The 15,710-nt window shown below is 32.6% G+C and overlaps 1 protein-coding gene across 1 annotated transcript in view; it reads right to left on the bottom strand.

Annotated features, from left to right (window-relative positions):
* Positions 1-2,570: 2,570 nt before the first annotated feature.
* LOC134716889 (mucin-2-like) overlaps positions 2,571-15,710 on the bottom strand; it is a 39,320-nt gene continuing 26,180 nt past the window's right edge. Inside the window, exons 5-7 of the mRNA XM_063579904.1 lie at positions 14,581-14,886; positions 10,125-10,300; positions 2,571-4,901 (exon numbers count right to left, since the gene is read on the bottom strand). Of these exons, the coding sequence (XP_063435974.1) occupies positions 4,305-4,901; positions 10,125-10,300; positions 14,581-14,886 (1,079 nt within the window). The 3' untranslated portion in view covers positions 2,571-4,304. The remainder of the gene's footprint in view (positions 4,902-10,124; positions 10,301-14,580; positions 14,887-15,710) is intronic.

Genomic DNA, 15,710 nt, shown 5'->3' with positions numbered 1-15,710 from the left:
TCGACAGTCCATTAAAATTGTGTATTAATACATTTTCGACGTTCAAATGTTTGCCTGTGAATGTTCTTTATTTAGAATTTTATTGACCGAGGATTTCATCATCTCAGTCTCTACTAAGGAAGTGCTGATACTATTTATGATCTATCGTTCTTAAATTTACTTTTGATAAGTTTGCAAAATTGATAAACTAGTGTTCACACTCCCGCAGACCAAGTTGTAAATATGTGTGTTTGTCTACTTATTAATTTTCATAAGCTCCTCGTCATCATTGCTGTTCTTAGGTTTATTTAAATGAACAAAAAAGGGAGAGGTGAAAGATGCCAAAGGGACTAATAATGTCCTGGTTAAAATTACAATAGACAACAAGACACACAACAATTTAACAGAAGAAACACAATTTAAACAAATAAAGACTGCGAAACACGAACTCCGCTAAAACAATGGGGATGTTTTCGTGTATTGACATGGCATGGTAAGCAGATGTTTCACCACTAACGACAACCACCGTGTTCCATATGTAAGTACAAACAATGTTATAAGTCTAATTCGAGGAGCAAAAATCAGATCTTTCACTTTATCTTTTTTTTATTTTTAGTCTTGTTTGCAGACACTTAATCAGCTTAACTAATCATGTGTCAGTTATTCTTAATGATTAAACGAGATGAAAGATATCACTTAAACCCAGATAAAAATAAACTTACAATGATATGGCTATAAAGAGACAAACAAACAGCATTACACAAAACACTACACAGAAGATAAAAGACTGTGCAACACAAACCCTATCAAAAACTAAGGGCGATCTCAGATACTATAGAAGGGTAATTAGATCCTGCTCCAGTATCATTTTTAAATGCTTTTATATAGCTGACTATGCGGCATGAATTTTCATTTTTTTTTTTAATATCTCTGTATTTTTGTCTCCTGTAGAGTATTGTCTTTTGGCATTACTACCTCATCTTCTAACTTTTATATTTACTGCTTGAGAGTAACGCCATAACATATTATAACTTACCACTACTGATGGACGTTTCGTCGCCGAGGGTATCACTAGCCCAGTAGTCAACACTTCGGTGTTGACATGATTATCAATTATGTGGTTATTTTTATTATTTTCCTGTTTACAAAACTTTGAATTTTTCGAAACACTAATAATTTTCTTATCCCAGGCATAGATAGCCTTAGTCGTATTTGGCACAATCTTTCTGAATTTTGGATCTTCAATGTCTTCAACTTTGTACTTGTTTGGCTTTATAAATATTTTGATTTGAGCGTCACTGATGAGTCTTATGTATACGATACGCGCATCTGGCGTACTGAATTATAATCCTGGTACCTTTGATAACTATTTACTTCCTCATGGTGAAGTCGGCAAACCTACCTTCAGGATATGTGATTCTTGCACAACTTGATTTACAAATTGAGGTGATACTAAACGATCCATATAACTCTTAATGTAAATAAAAATACCAATATATGTTCGTGTCGAAAGCTATTTGTAGCTGTTTTTCAGCTCGAATGCAATATTGAATACATAATATTTATTATTGATAGGGTCTTCTATTGAAATGATAAAAAGTATCAGGATAGTTCTTTAGTAAGGTAATAGAGAGGCGAAGAATACAAAAGAGAAATTCAAACTCATAAGTGGAAAACAAACTGCTAATTACATGGCAAAAATATAAACGTTTACTAGTAAGGAATGACTGAAATCATTTCAGAGATGATTGCATTAGTCGACTGACCATTCAACGATTTGATTTGAGACCCCTTTTAGAAATCTTCCTCGGTAATCAAAATATGAAAATATAAAAGAAACAGAAGAATAATTTGAACTAATATATTCGTCTTTTAACTTTAATAAGAAGTGTAAGGATTTCATTAAGTCCTAGTAAGCAGTGTTTGTAGAGTTTTGTTTTAAACGTTCTTGAACCACAATCCTCTCCAATTTTCCTAAAATTTGACTAATTGGAGAAAACTTTATCATCTAGTTAGTACTTACATGAGAGCACGTAGACGAAGTTTGAATATTCCTTTGGTATCTTTCGCCTTCTCTTTCATACATTTAGTTTAAAAATTGAAAAAAAAGTAAACAATTTAGTTGTGGTGTTTTTTACTTTAAGACATGTCATTTCAATAGAATGCAAAAACTGATTGAATATTTTTTCGAGGGAAAAGAGGTAAACATCTTAAGAAGTTGAAAACATGGTTCAAGTTACACAGTCTTTAGTGTTTTTTTTTCTATATAGGAATTATGAACTGGTTTGTCTTGTCTAGCATTTGTTCGTTTGTTTGTTTTTTTGTTTGTTTGTTTGTTCATTGTTGTGTATATGTGTAGTTGGAATTGACAAGGCATTGTCCATTTATCTACACTTATGAGATTAATAAAATTATTTCCTTGGTATCTTCTACCTTTTTCAGAGTTGTGTCTATAGGATCGAAAAGTTATGTACTGAAATAGGACATTTCACCATATGTCTACCAATCAATCCTATGAGGGCAAAACATCTAAATTCATTTATTTTTATTTTATAAGTAAAACAACAACAGAAACATTATTAACTCGATATGATAAAATAAATGACAAATAATAACAATGTTGAATTATCAATATGCTATATGGTGATGACAATGTCAACAAATAAATAAATAAATAGACAAGCAATGATGGTTCATGGTGATGAAATGAATATAAATGACGTTAGGCCTGATGGCGAAACATATGTATAAACTTAGATGAGATGATTTACAAATAATTGCAATGTTGACTTATGAATTCATTTCATGGATATGACAATGTAAATAAACAAATAAACAGGAAATGTTGGTTCATTATTATAGAATGAATATAAATGATGGAAACATTATATACATAAGATGGGTAACCCACTGCAAACTATCTGGGTGTTAATAAAATGATTAAAGAGACTAGTTATCAGGAATCCAAAATACAAAACACAAATGGGTAACTTAAAAGTAATTCGGATGTACACATTACACAAATATGAACAGAAGATACGTACCTACTATATTGATTGATTGATTGATGATGAACGCCAAAAAGTTATAATTTCGAAATGATTGCCAGTTTTTATTAGTGTAGAAAATTATTTCATTCGGTTTGAATACTTATCTCCGACACGAAAACCGTCCAACCTTTGAAAATTAAATCCGAGTCCAGGGCAGCTTGTAATGAGTGGTGATCGAACGCACACCCTCAGTGCTGATGGGCAAGTGATCACTGTACATAAAATACTAAGACCAATTGGCCGCTGAAGATAATTGCTTTATCTAATCGTATAGCCAAATTTTATATAGGCTACTTGCATTGATGTGTTTAAACTTTTCTCCATTCTCTTAGAAAATACCGCTAAAGTATTCCGGAAAATGTGAGCTATTTTTATAATACTTTGAAGTGCAACTATTTTAACCAACCAAATGCAGATCATGGGACGGTAGGTTAATTTCAATATACACATTCGTTAACCTATTCAAAACACTTCGAATGTATATTCAGCTTGTCCTTGATCTTGTATTAAGCTTCTAACTTATGGAAAAGATGGTTTTAAGAAGATGAGGAAGTCAAAGAAATATCGATATAGTTGAGTTCATTTCAAAAGATGAATATACTTAAAGATTACATTCAATTTGTAGAACTCAGAGTTGTCATCATTAATAACTGTCCAATCACGTGTGTGTGTGCTGCAAGATATTAGGATACAATATATGCATATTAACATTAACATCGGAATATAGCCATTTTTTCTGGAAATCAAAAGAAACTTCCTGTTAAGAATTTTTCATCGGATTTGGATATTTTTGTTACCTTTCTTTTTTTGTCAAATTGCCTGCTCATATTTCATAAATTTCATCAGTTTAATGTGTTCAGTTCAGATTAAAAGCATGATACCCTTACTTAGACTATTGTATCGAATGAGGCATATATGTAAACGTCGAATAACGTTTTGATGGCTAATACGAATATGTGTAAAATAAGAAAATCTAAATTATTTAAAATCACATTCATGATATCTTTTCAACATGAATTTCATAAAGAGCTTCATCATATTGTCTTTTTTAATAGTTTTCATGGCATCCACATACCTCTTAAAAGCCTTAAACTAGTATATGATTCTGACAATGTTTCTCTGTTGGAGATATACGTTGAAATACGCGCATTGTCGTTTTTGCCTTTCATGGAATACTTAGTTCATACAATGCATTTCGTGGATCATATCGTATTTACTTGAAGGAACTAGAATACTAGCGAAAATCTGTCGCACAATTATTTGATACACACTTTACTACCATGGTTCAAATAATACCACTCTTGGTGTTGTTTGTGCAGGCTTTTTTATCACATTGAAAGCTGTAGCGCTCCTCACGTTTGGATCATGTAATGAGCTTTCATCTTTAATTGCATCGTGCATGAACGAAAAGTCTTTTTCAAAATTAGGCGATATTCTACTTTTCTTTGACGTGAATATTTTTGTTTGAATGTTTGCATTAAGAACATAAATGTTACTTGTCACTTGTGGTTTGTCTGTCAGGCTATTTGCCTCTCCATCGCTTTTAGCCTGTCGTATTTCATTGTCATCAATAAAGACCTTGTCATCATGGTGGTCTGGTTCTTTGACTTCTTGAATAGATTCAACTCTCATTATCGGAACTTTGTCTACTTGTACATTATTTTGTACTTGTTTTGCATCTTCAGCTATCTTATCGTCTGTATATGACAAGGCTCTCTTTGATAGTCTGCGATGTCTAGATTTCACTTTCCTCGTGTCATTTACTTCATCTATATCATAGTTATCAATGGATAACAACGTGTCAGTCGACATCCTTCTGTCATATTTTGTGACAGTTTTATTTTCATTCTCATCCAGCGGTCTAAAAGCTTCCTGTAACAAAATAATCAATATAAAGTGTTATTTAGATAAATCACTGACTTATTTATGTATATCAGCTAACGCTGCACTACTAATCATGATCAATTAATGGCGAAGATGACGAGCCGAATATGTCACAATACCAAAAGAACATATGTGTGAGTAAGTCAGGCGATCAAAACGATTCTGCCGAATGTGAAAACAACTAAGATTCATGAATATAACGGTTGTTGTTTGATGTGTCTGATCTCTTAAATTTTGCACATTGCTAACAAACTTTCCGTTTCAAATTCTTTTTGCATTTTTTTTATATTTTATCTTATTATCAATCGTTCCATCAAAACAAAATGGATTCTTAAACCTAACAGACAGTATCGTAACATCTTTTCAGCTGCTGTGTCTTAAACCTAACAGACAGTATCGTAACATCTTTTCAGCTGCTGTTTTTAAACCTAACAGACAGTATCGTAACATCTTTTCAGATGCTGTGTCTTAAACCTAACATACAGTATCGTAACATCTTTTCAGCTGCTGTGTCTAAAACCTAACAGACAGTATCGTAACATCTTTTCAGCTGCTGTGTCTTAAACCTAACATACAGTATCGTAACATCTTTTCAGCTGCTGTGTCTAAAACCTAACAGACAGTATCGTAACATCTTTTCAGCTGCTGTGTCTTAAACCTTACAGACAGTATCGTAACATCTTTTCAGCTGCTGTGTCTAAAACCTAACATACAGTATCGTAACATCTTTTCAGCTGCTGTGTCTAAAACCTTACAGACAGTATCGTAACATCTTTTCAGCTGCTGTGTCTTAAACCTTACAGACAGTATCGTAACATCTTTTCAGCTGCTGTGTCTTAAACCTAACAGACAGTATCGTAACATCTTTTCAGCTGCTGTGTCTAAAACCTTACAGACAGTATCGTAACATCTTTTCAGCTGCTGTGTCTTAAACCTTACAGACAGTATCGTAACATCTTTTCAGCTGCTGTGTCTTAAATCTAACAGACAGAATCGTAACATCTTGACAGCTGCTGTGTCTTAAACCTAACAGACAGTATCGTAACATCTTTTCAGCTGCTGTGTCTTAAACCTTACAGACAGTATCGTTACATCTTTTCAGCTGCTGTGTCTTAAACCTAACATACAGTATCGTAACATCTTGACAGCTGCTGTGTCTTAAACCTAACAGACAGTATCGTAACATCTTTTCAGCTGCTGTGTCTTAAACCTAACAGACAGTATCGTAACATCTTTTCAGCTGCTGTGTCTTAAACCTAACAGACAGTATCGTAACATCTTTTCAGCTGCTGTGTCTTAAACCTAACAGACAGTATCGTAACATCTTTTCAGCTGCTGTGTCGTAAACCTTACATACAGTATCGTAACATCTTTTCAGCTGCTGTGTCTTAAACCTTACAGACAGTATCGTAACATCTTTAGCTGATGTGTCTTAAACCTAACACACAGTATCGTAACATCTTTTCAGCTGCTGTTATGGCTTTGACTTAGTTCGAAATTCAAAACAGTTGTAGAAAAAATTAATGATGGTTTCGTGACTTTTTTAAAAGATAGTCATACTTTCTGCATTTTTTTTTAATGCAAATCAATTGCAATTGTTCAGGCAATAAGTGTTCTTTGCAAATCAATATTTCTATGTTTGACGCAGCGTACACCTATAATCTTTTCATTGACAGATGATTTTTAATGTACTCCCTTAAAGTGTATTTTGAATTTTGAATAATACAATTATAAATCCCATAAATATCTGACATTTCTCCTTGATAACGAAAAGGGGTGATACAAAATAAAATCAAATGAAAGTCGTTACTTTAGAAAATAAATTAGAATATTTACGAGCCATTGCATCTACACTATGATATTATAAAAGCTTTAACATTAGGTTTTAATACGATGCTTTTGTGATATAATATATTCTCTGTATGTTGTGATCAGTTAAACAAGAGTTGTTGACGTGAGATGCATTAGTTATCGGCATAACAATACATTAAGCCAAATAAATTTTGTTCAATCTATAGAATATCAATACTTCATTGTTAATGTTAGGCTCTGAAGCATAAATGTTCTGATCCTTAAAATTTTATATCTATATATATACAATATTAATGAAATAAGGATATGGTAGATAAATAAAGGCAACAATAGTATACTGGTGTTCAAAAGTTATTAATCCATTGGGAGAAAATCCGGGTTTCAAACTAAAACTTAGGGAAACACATCAACTAAGAAGGAAAACTGTGCAACAACAACAACAACTCCTAGCATAAATACATAGAAACAAACAACAACAACAATCCTTAGCATAAATACATAGAAACAAACTGTGCAACAACAACAACCCCTAGCATAAATACATAGAAACAAACAACAACAACAACAACCCCTAGCATAAATACATAGAAACAAACAACAACAACAACAACCCCTAGCATAAATACATAGAAACAAACAACAACAACAACAACCCCTAGCATAAATACATAGAAACGAACTGTGCAACAACAACAACTCCTAGCATAAATACATAGAAACAAACTGTGCAACAACAACAACTCCTAGCATAAATACATAGAAACAAACAACAACAACAACAACCCCTAGCATAAATACATAAAAAACAAACAACAACAACCCCTAGCATAAATACATAGAAACGGAAAACTGTACAACAACAACAACTCCTAGAATAATTACATAGAAACGAACAACAACAACAACCCCTAGCATAAATACATAGAAATAAACTGTGCAACAACAACAACTCGTAGCATAAATACATAGAAACAAACAACAACAACAACCCCTAGCATAAATACATAAAAAACAAACAACAACAACAACAACCCCTAGCATAAATACATAGAAACAAACAACAACAACAACCCCTAGCATAAATACATAGAAACAAACTTTGTGATAACGACTACCATATTCCTGACTTCTCATAGGACATTTTAGAACAAAATGGTGCGTTGAGCTTGGTTTTAATGGCTAGCCAGCTGCTGAACAATAACGAACATAGTCCATCAATGACAGACAGCACAAATAGTGGCGCGTTTACGTAACGTAATCTCGAGCTTTATGCAATAATTTTCAAAACGCCATTTGAATTATGAATATATACACAATGACATATAGAAGTCATCACGACTTTGTAGAACTTTATATAACATGTTAAGAGTATCATGACTCTGAAGTACTTTATATTGCATGTGATGAGTCATTATTAAAGACTTTGTAGAACTTTACATACGGGGTATATATCTCCAAATTGATACGGTATTCCCGTGCTTGTATTTCTTATCATGATTTTCTTGATAGAGGCTTGCTGCTCACAAGGAAGTTATCTAACCAAGAGTTCCAAATGGTGAAGTCGAAATCATCCCTTCGTAGATTTTACGGACGCCACCACGAGTTGGTTGACCGTTATGCAATAGTTTCTTACGTCGTACTAGTATATACCATCCCTTACATTTTATGATTGTGACCTACCGAATCAGGCTATTTACCGCTATTGGTATAACATGAGCAACACGACGGTTGCTTCATGTGGAGTAAGATCTGCTTACCCTTCTGGAGCACCTGAGATCACCACCAGTTTTTGGTGGGATTCGTGTTGCTTATTCTTTAGTTTTCTATGTTGTGTCATTTGTACTATTGTTTATCTGTTTGTCTTTTTCATTTTTAGCCATGACGTTGTCGGTTTATTTTTGATTTATAAGTTTGGCTGTCCCTCTGATATCTTTCTTCCCTCTTTTATGTGACATGTTAGAAGTTATCAGAACTTTGTAGTATTTTATATTACATGCAATAGATCAAGCAACCATTATATAGTGATAGATCCCAATAACTTAAATAAGTAATTTACCGTTTTAGTGTGAAAAAAGTATTATAATTCGGAAGAAAATTGAATTTGAATTTAAATAGAACTATGTAAGGCGACTTCCGTGTGTTCACAGAATATGTAACAATTTGTTCGTGACATGATAAAATTTATAATTTCCTATTACAATTACTTTCTGTGATTTATAGAATTAAGCAAGTTCATTTGACGTGCAGAGATGTACTAAAACAGAAAATGTTAATATTTTAATTCAAATCGATGTGTTTATAATTAATATACTACAGATTTAGAACTCAAAAGATACAGTGTAAATAACGTAACATAACATGTCTCTCGTTTTTATTCTTTAAGAAAAACAATCTAATTACAATTTCAAAAATAGTCGATTTATAATCAGTCTTTCTCCTTTACGATGTATCTTCCCATTAGACTTGTCTGATGGAATAATTACTTGGAAAACAAAACAATGCTAGAGGACAGGAGCTTGAAAGTTTTTTTTCCCTGGATTATTATTCAATTTAAATTACTATCATTATACTTGACGGATTAAAAATCTAAAGTCTTGTATTATATCAATGATTTTCTGATAACGACAGTACCAGGCTAAAGGTTAGGACTAAAGTTTAATTTGCTTTCCTTATTTAAGAAAATTGAAAGCTTGAATGTTGAAAACAACCTTTAATTTGCCAGAAACCCCTTTTCATGGAACAAAATGAATACTTTCTTGCATCAGAAATAAAACATTTCCCTTGTGACAAATTCAATCTTCTCGTCAACCGATATATCTCGACTTTTATTAGCTCTGTCAATTACCTATTTCTGCCTGCAAGTCATTTCCTTCTAAATCGTATTTTCATGTATATATCATATTTATTCAATTTGGTGTAATTATCTTTGAAATTTGACTTCCTCAGTTGTGAAATAAAAACTGACAAGAAATGGGATGTACCTTATTTTGATTTTCTCCAACTGATATTTGGTAAATGTGGCTGTTGAGGTCAATCTGTTTTGTTTTGTTCGACTAATATGGTTTGCAAACCAGTAAATGGGAAAGCAGTAAACAACACATTTAAAATACAAATGAATCGGGATAGATTGCCCATTAACTATAAAGGTTAAGTTTCTGTTGTAGAGAACGTCTATACTATATGACCCTTATTATATATTATCTCAAATAAGAAGACGTGGTATAACTACTCTCCATCGGTGACTAAATGACGTAAAAATTAGCAAATAGAGGTCATCGTACGGTCTTATATAAGGAGCAAAAACAAGGCCCCTAAAAGTAAAACAAATCAAACAAGAACTAAGAATATATTACCTTCTTTTTTTTTATCTTATATCGAGATCACTTAAGTGTATTTTACCTTCTTTTTTATCTTATTTTTGACCTCTTCCTCCTCTTGGTCCGGAGATACAGCTCCTTTCAAGCAGCAGTTACGACACATAAATACGACGAGGGGTATCAGAACAGCCAAGAATATAAGGGCACCTGCCGCTATCCCTACCATCAACAATATGTTATTGGTATCCTTCTCAGGTTCTAAAAAATATTCAATGACATTAAAATAAGAAATATGAATCAAATAGGACCAGTTATACCAACAAAATTAGGACATTTTACTTTTTCAAGAAGACATGGACACTTTTTAATCCAACAATTCGAACTAGTACACTAGTATAAATATTAGAATCGGTCTTCCATGTGTGTGGTGGTTGTTGGAGGGTCAAACACCGAACGTGGGCATTCAAGATCATTGCAAATTTTTAAAAAAAAGCTGAAATACAAAAGGCAGACGTTTTCAAACTAATGAAAATGCATGTCTACCCAGAATTTCATAGTTTGACGTCGACAAAAATGAAATTTTATGTTATCGACGTCATTTATCCTAGTTTTAAACTTTAACATATGGCCGAGTTAGTAAACAAAGAAACAATTGCGTGGAAATAACGAACAACCAGGCAGTGGCTAGTTACTATTTTTAAAAATAAATAAAAAAATCATCGTCAATGTTTTTCTTTGTTCTCATTAAGTGCAGAGGTCCTTGGTTCCATCCCTGTCTGGGTCAAAACAAAATACTTTGACGTCGCGTACGGTGTTGGTGTTAGTTTTGTTAACGTTATTTTGACGTTATTTTTCATGTATTGAATAAATAACGTCGTACTTTTTTTTTATTTCGTGCAGCTCAATCATACATCGCGGTGTTACTTGTCTACACGCTCAGAATCAGTGTTATTAGGGATCATTCGAGTAACAAAATGAATAAAAGTATTGATTTTAAGGCATATTCCATTTCTACTTTTAATTACGCACATTTTGATATATACATTTATATAGTTATCAATTCCGAAACTTCTAACAAATGCAATAAAGGCGAACTGGATTTGCAAAACCCGTATTATCACCAACACCGTACGCGACGTCTTTCGAAATTGGTATTTGTGGCTATTCGACCAACCACAAGACGCTCTGGTAGGGTGATATACCTCCCGGTAAACAGTTTCCGTCTGGCTTGCACACACAAAATATGATTCAGTGTGTTGTTTAAGTGTAAGATATATACATGCCTTATATTACCGTCTATAAAAGAAGGACGAAAGTTACCAGAAGGACAGTCAACCCCATAAAACCATAACATTCATGTCATATTTTTATATCTGCACGTTAACCATCCGTCAATCAACCTATTGGTCATATTCATCTATTGTTAAAAACTTTATTTAGTACATTTTACAAATGAATAAACATATAAAAAAACAATGCTACAAAAAATCAAAAAAATGTTATACCCCAAAAAGCAGTGTGTGCGTTGAAATTGAAGCAACAGTTTGTCTTATGATCAAATTTAATCTTAAAAAGTTTTTGTGATTTCGGCGAATTATTCCGTATCTTAAAATAACCGTTTCAGTAAAATAAAAATAAGTTTATCAGATTTCTATGACAACTTGCCTGTTGTTTCTTCATTTTTATCATATTCAATCATTTCTATACATTCTTTATCAGATAATTCCATGTATGACGTTCCCATTCAGAGAAGTTTGCATTAGAGATAATTGTATTATACTACAATACGCACACTATTTAATAGTACCAAAATCACCACATCCATATATCGTATTCCATTAAGAAATAATTACGGCTTTGAGCACATTAAATACGCCCATATGATGTAAAGGTATCCAAGAATTAGAACATTACTATTTACAATTCGTGTCTCCATTGTGAAACAATACCTTTATTATCCAGTCTGATATTAACAGAAAAATTACCAATATTCCTCATATCTGATTGTGCTATAGTTGTATCTAAAGAACTTTGTCATTATTGGACAAGACTGGACAGTAATACAATTATCAACTGATTCGTCTCAAAAGTCTAGTTTATAGCACATTGTTTAATCATTGACAAATGTCAACGAACGTCTTATTAGTGGTAAATAATGTCAATCACTTGCACTGTATTTCGAGTCTTAACAGAATCCACAGAAAAATGAGATGATAATATATCAATGTAAAGAAAACAACGCTATAGCATGCCAGTGTTTAAAATATTTGTCATGTTCAAAGGCATATAAATTTGCGACTAATGTTAGTCGACAGAAGGTTAATTGGAGAGAAAATTGAACTCAATTTGGACAATTTTGTTAAGAAAATATCCTTCCTACATATGGCAAATGATATCATTAAAGCTTTAAGCCCAAAAGTGCACAAATAAAAAAGCGTCTTCGCAAAGTGCAAAAAGAACTAATATTCGTTTTGACAAAAACCACGGCATGCATACAGGATAGTATGCATACCCAAATGCAGATTATACTACGGTGGCGGCGCAATATTAACATGAATATTCATGAAAATAAATATGCTTTAACTATAAAACACTTAAAATTAAGAATACGATTAATTGCAATCAGTATTGTTAATTAATGTTGCTTATGAAAGTGACCTAGCATTCCTGTCCAAGAGAAAGTTTCTCGGTGAAATTACATGACCTTCCATAATTTTCAAACAAATATAAATAAAAATATAATATAATTGTATTGTGTAGGCGTTAATTGTGATCTTTCTGATTGACATGTTGGACGGGATGGATATAATTGTGACTAGTTTGACGTGAAACATAACAATAATATCCAATGAACAGCGTTTTTATTGATTATTCTATTAAAATATCGACAGCGATTAACTGGAAAGTTCAAACCTTACACCAAGGTCGAGCATAGGAGTTTTTACATTATCAATCGGTATCTTTGATGTTCATCGATAACAGCTACATAATGTATGGTTGTTAGAGAAGACAAATTATACATGAGCATTCAATAAATTGAACATGAAATGGGCGAAAATCTTCTTATAAATCTTATCAATCAAAGCCCGTCAAGAGACTTTGAGTACTGTAGATTCATTATTATTCGTTGGATACCAATTTCGTTGCTTTCGTGGGTACAGGTGAACCACGAAAATAAGTACCGGTATTCAACGAATAACAAGTTTCGTATAGGCTATATATTTCGATATAGCGCTTAAATAAATTGTGAATTTGGGATTTTTTGCCAACTTAGATCACAAAAGTTAGGACATATTTATATTTAACGAAATTGTCTAGTTACAGCATCTTCGACAGGTTCAATGGAACAAAATTGTATTTTATTTAGCTTTCAAATCAGAGAGTACTTTTATATATAGTTAGGTAGTAATCAACTCAAATTTCTCCTTCCTATTTTACAACTTTAAAGTTTAGTTTTCAATGTTGTGTTTTGTATACTAATGTTTGTCGTTTGGTCTTATTCCTATTTTGCCATGGTGTTGTCAGATTATTTCGAATTATGAGTTTTCATTTAACTTTGGCATTTCTTGTCTCTCTTTTATAGCAAATAAAATAAAAATAAACAGGGAGCAATAGGGGATAAACGGACAAAACTATGGCCAAATATAATTACCAAAATGTTGAGATAACAGTTAAAAGTAAGTCTGATTAAACTCTACATGACTTATTTATATAACATATCAAGAGATATTTGGGTATTAACCTTTAATATTTGGACTATACAATTTATCTAGGTTAAAACAAATACTTTCGAAACTTTTATGTGTCTTAATGCACCATTGTTTGTGACGGTCAACAGTTGTGTTCACTCTACAACACCAGCGATTTCGAAACCTATGTTTGTTCAATTAACATGTGCCAGTTTATGTGATGCTGGTCAATTAAACTTGTGACTCCGAAATAGATATTGAACAGATGTTTCTTAGGTGGCAGTCGAATGAAAAAAACATCTCAAGAATGGTATGTTCAGAACTTTAGGACAAATATGGCCTTGAACTTCAACGTTATCACAAAATTCCAAAACGGCAATACTTTGGCTCTTCAATTGATTTTTTTTTTTTTAAATATCTTCTAAAGAAAACATTTGTAGCTTCAAAATCAGTACATTTTGGATATATTGTCAAAATCCGAAGATGTTGTGCTATTTTTAGACATCAAAGTTGGTCAAAACCTAGGATTCAAGTTGTTCTTTTACCAACAATTGAAAATGATGATATTAAATCCCTAGATACAAAAAACTTAATGTCAATTTTAATCCTTTCCTTAACTTTATTTGTCGGGGAATGATTTTCATTAGATTTTTCATACATTTAACATATATCATTAATTATAGCTTGCTAGGGGACAATACTGTAATGTAAAGAAAAGTAGGCGTTGGCAGTCAAAACTGTTACTGGCACAACATGGAGGAAACTAGAGGATTCCGAATATCTGAAAAAACGTCAAAAGAGGAAACGAACAGAAATACAACTCTAAAAGAAGTTAGAATACAACGTTACCTTCCAAAGCCGTGACTTGTGTTGTTGATGTAGATAACTTTGATTGTTGTTTCGTTGGTGTTATAACTTTAGTGGTTCTTGTTGTTGTTTGTGTAGTTGTAGTGGGAGTAGTTGGTTTGGTTGGTTTCTGTGTTGTCGTGGTTGTTGGCTGTGTTGTCGTGGTTGTTAGTTGTGTTGTCGTGGTTGTTTGCTGTGTTGTCGTGGTTGTTGGTGTGGTAGTAGTAGTTGTTGGTTGCGTCGTAGTTGTCGTTGTGGTGACAGTGGTCGTGGTGGGCATGGGTGTTGTAGTAGTAGTTGTTGTTGTAGCTGAAATAACATAAAAGGGTAATAGAGTATACCGAGGGAAAACAGACAGTAAATTTGAGAAAAAGTCGTGATGATTACATGCATCTTTAATTTTGTTAATTATAAAAATAGGAAGATACGGTAGCATTGCCAATGAGACAAATCTTCACAAGTTGTAGGAATCGTTGTAATTGTTGTTGGGATGGCGGTAGTAGAAGTTTATAGCTGTGTTGTTGTCGTGGTTATTACAAAACTGATGCATCTATAATTTTGTTAATCATGAAAAAAGGAAGATCTGGTATCATTACCAATGAGACAAATCTCCACAAGGGACCAAATTGAAATGACACAGAAATTAGCAACTATAGGTCACCATACGGCTTTCGAAAATTAGCAAGACCCATTCCGCATATTCAGCGATGTCATTTACTGACAAATGTAAGCTTTTTCCCACTGCCATTGTAAATAAATCACTGTATTGTTATCATAGCTAATTTTAAGATAAGTTTGTACTTTGGAGAACACACTTTTAGGAATTTAATCATTTTATGACACACAATGAAAACATTATAGATAAAAGGATTCAATTATTGACTAAAAAAATAACTTTATAAAAAAAAAGCCTTACACTGCAGAAAAATATACCAATAACAATACAAATAACATGATTTAAAGTTTAAAGAAACATTATAAGCAAGAGAACTCAATAACTATCTGCTACAAAAAAGGGATTTTTTAATATGCAATAAAGTACCCTATTAAGACATTGCATGGGTGTTCGTGGGTAAAATGCATGATTAAATCTCAAAATATTGGAAGTGGGTTTTTTCAACAAAGCAGGTGCT

The sequence above is a fragment of the Mytilus trossulus genome, chromosome 4 (assembly GCF_036588685.1).
Source record: "Mytilus trossulus isolate FHL-02 chromosome 4, PNRI_Mtr1.1.1.hap1, whole genome shotgun sequence".
Classification (NCBI taxonomy): Eukaryota; Metazoa; Mollusca; class Bivalvia; order Mytilida; family Mytilidae; genus Mytilus; species Mytilus trossulus.
This window is presented reverse-complemented; position numbering and strand designations above follow the sequence as displayed.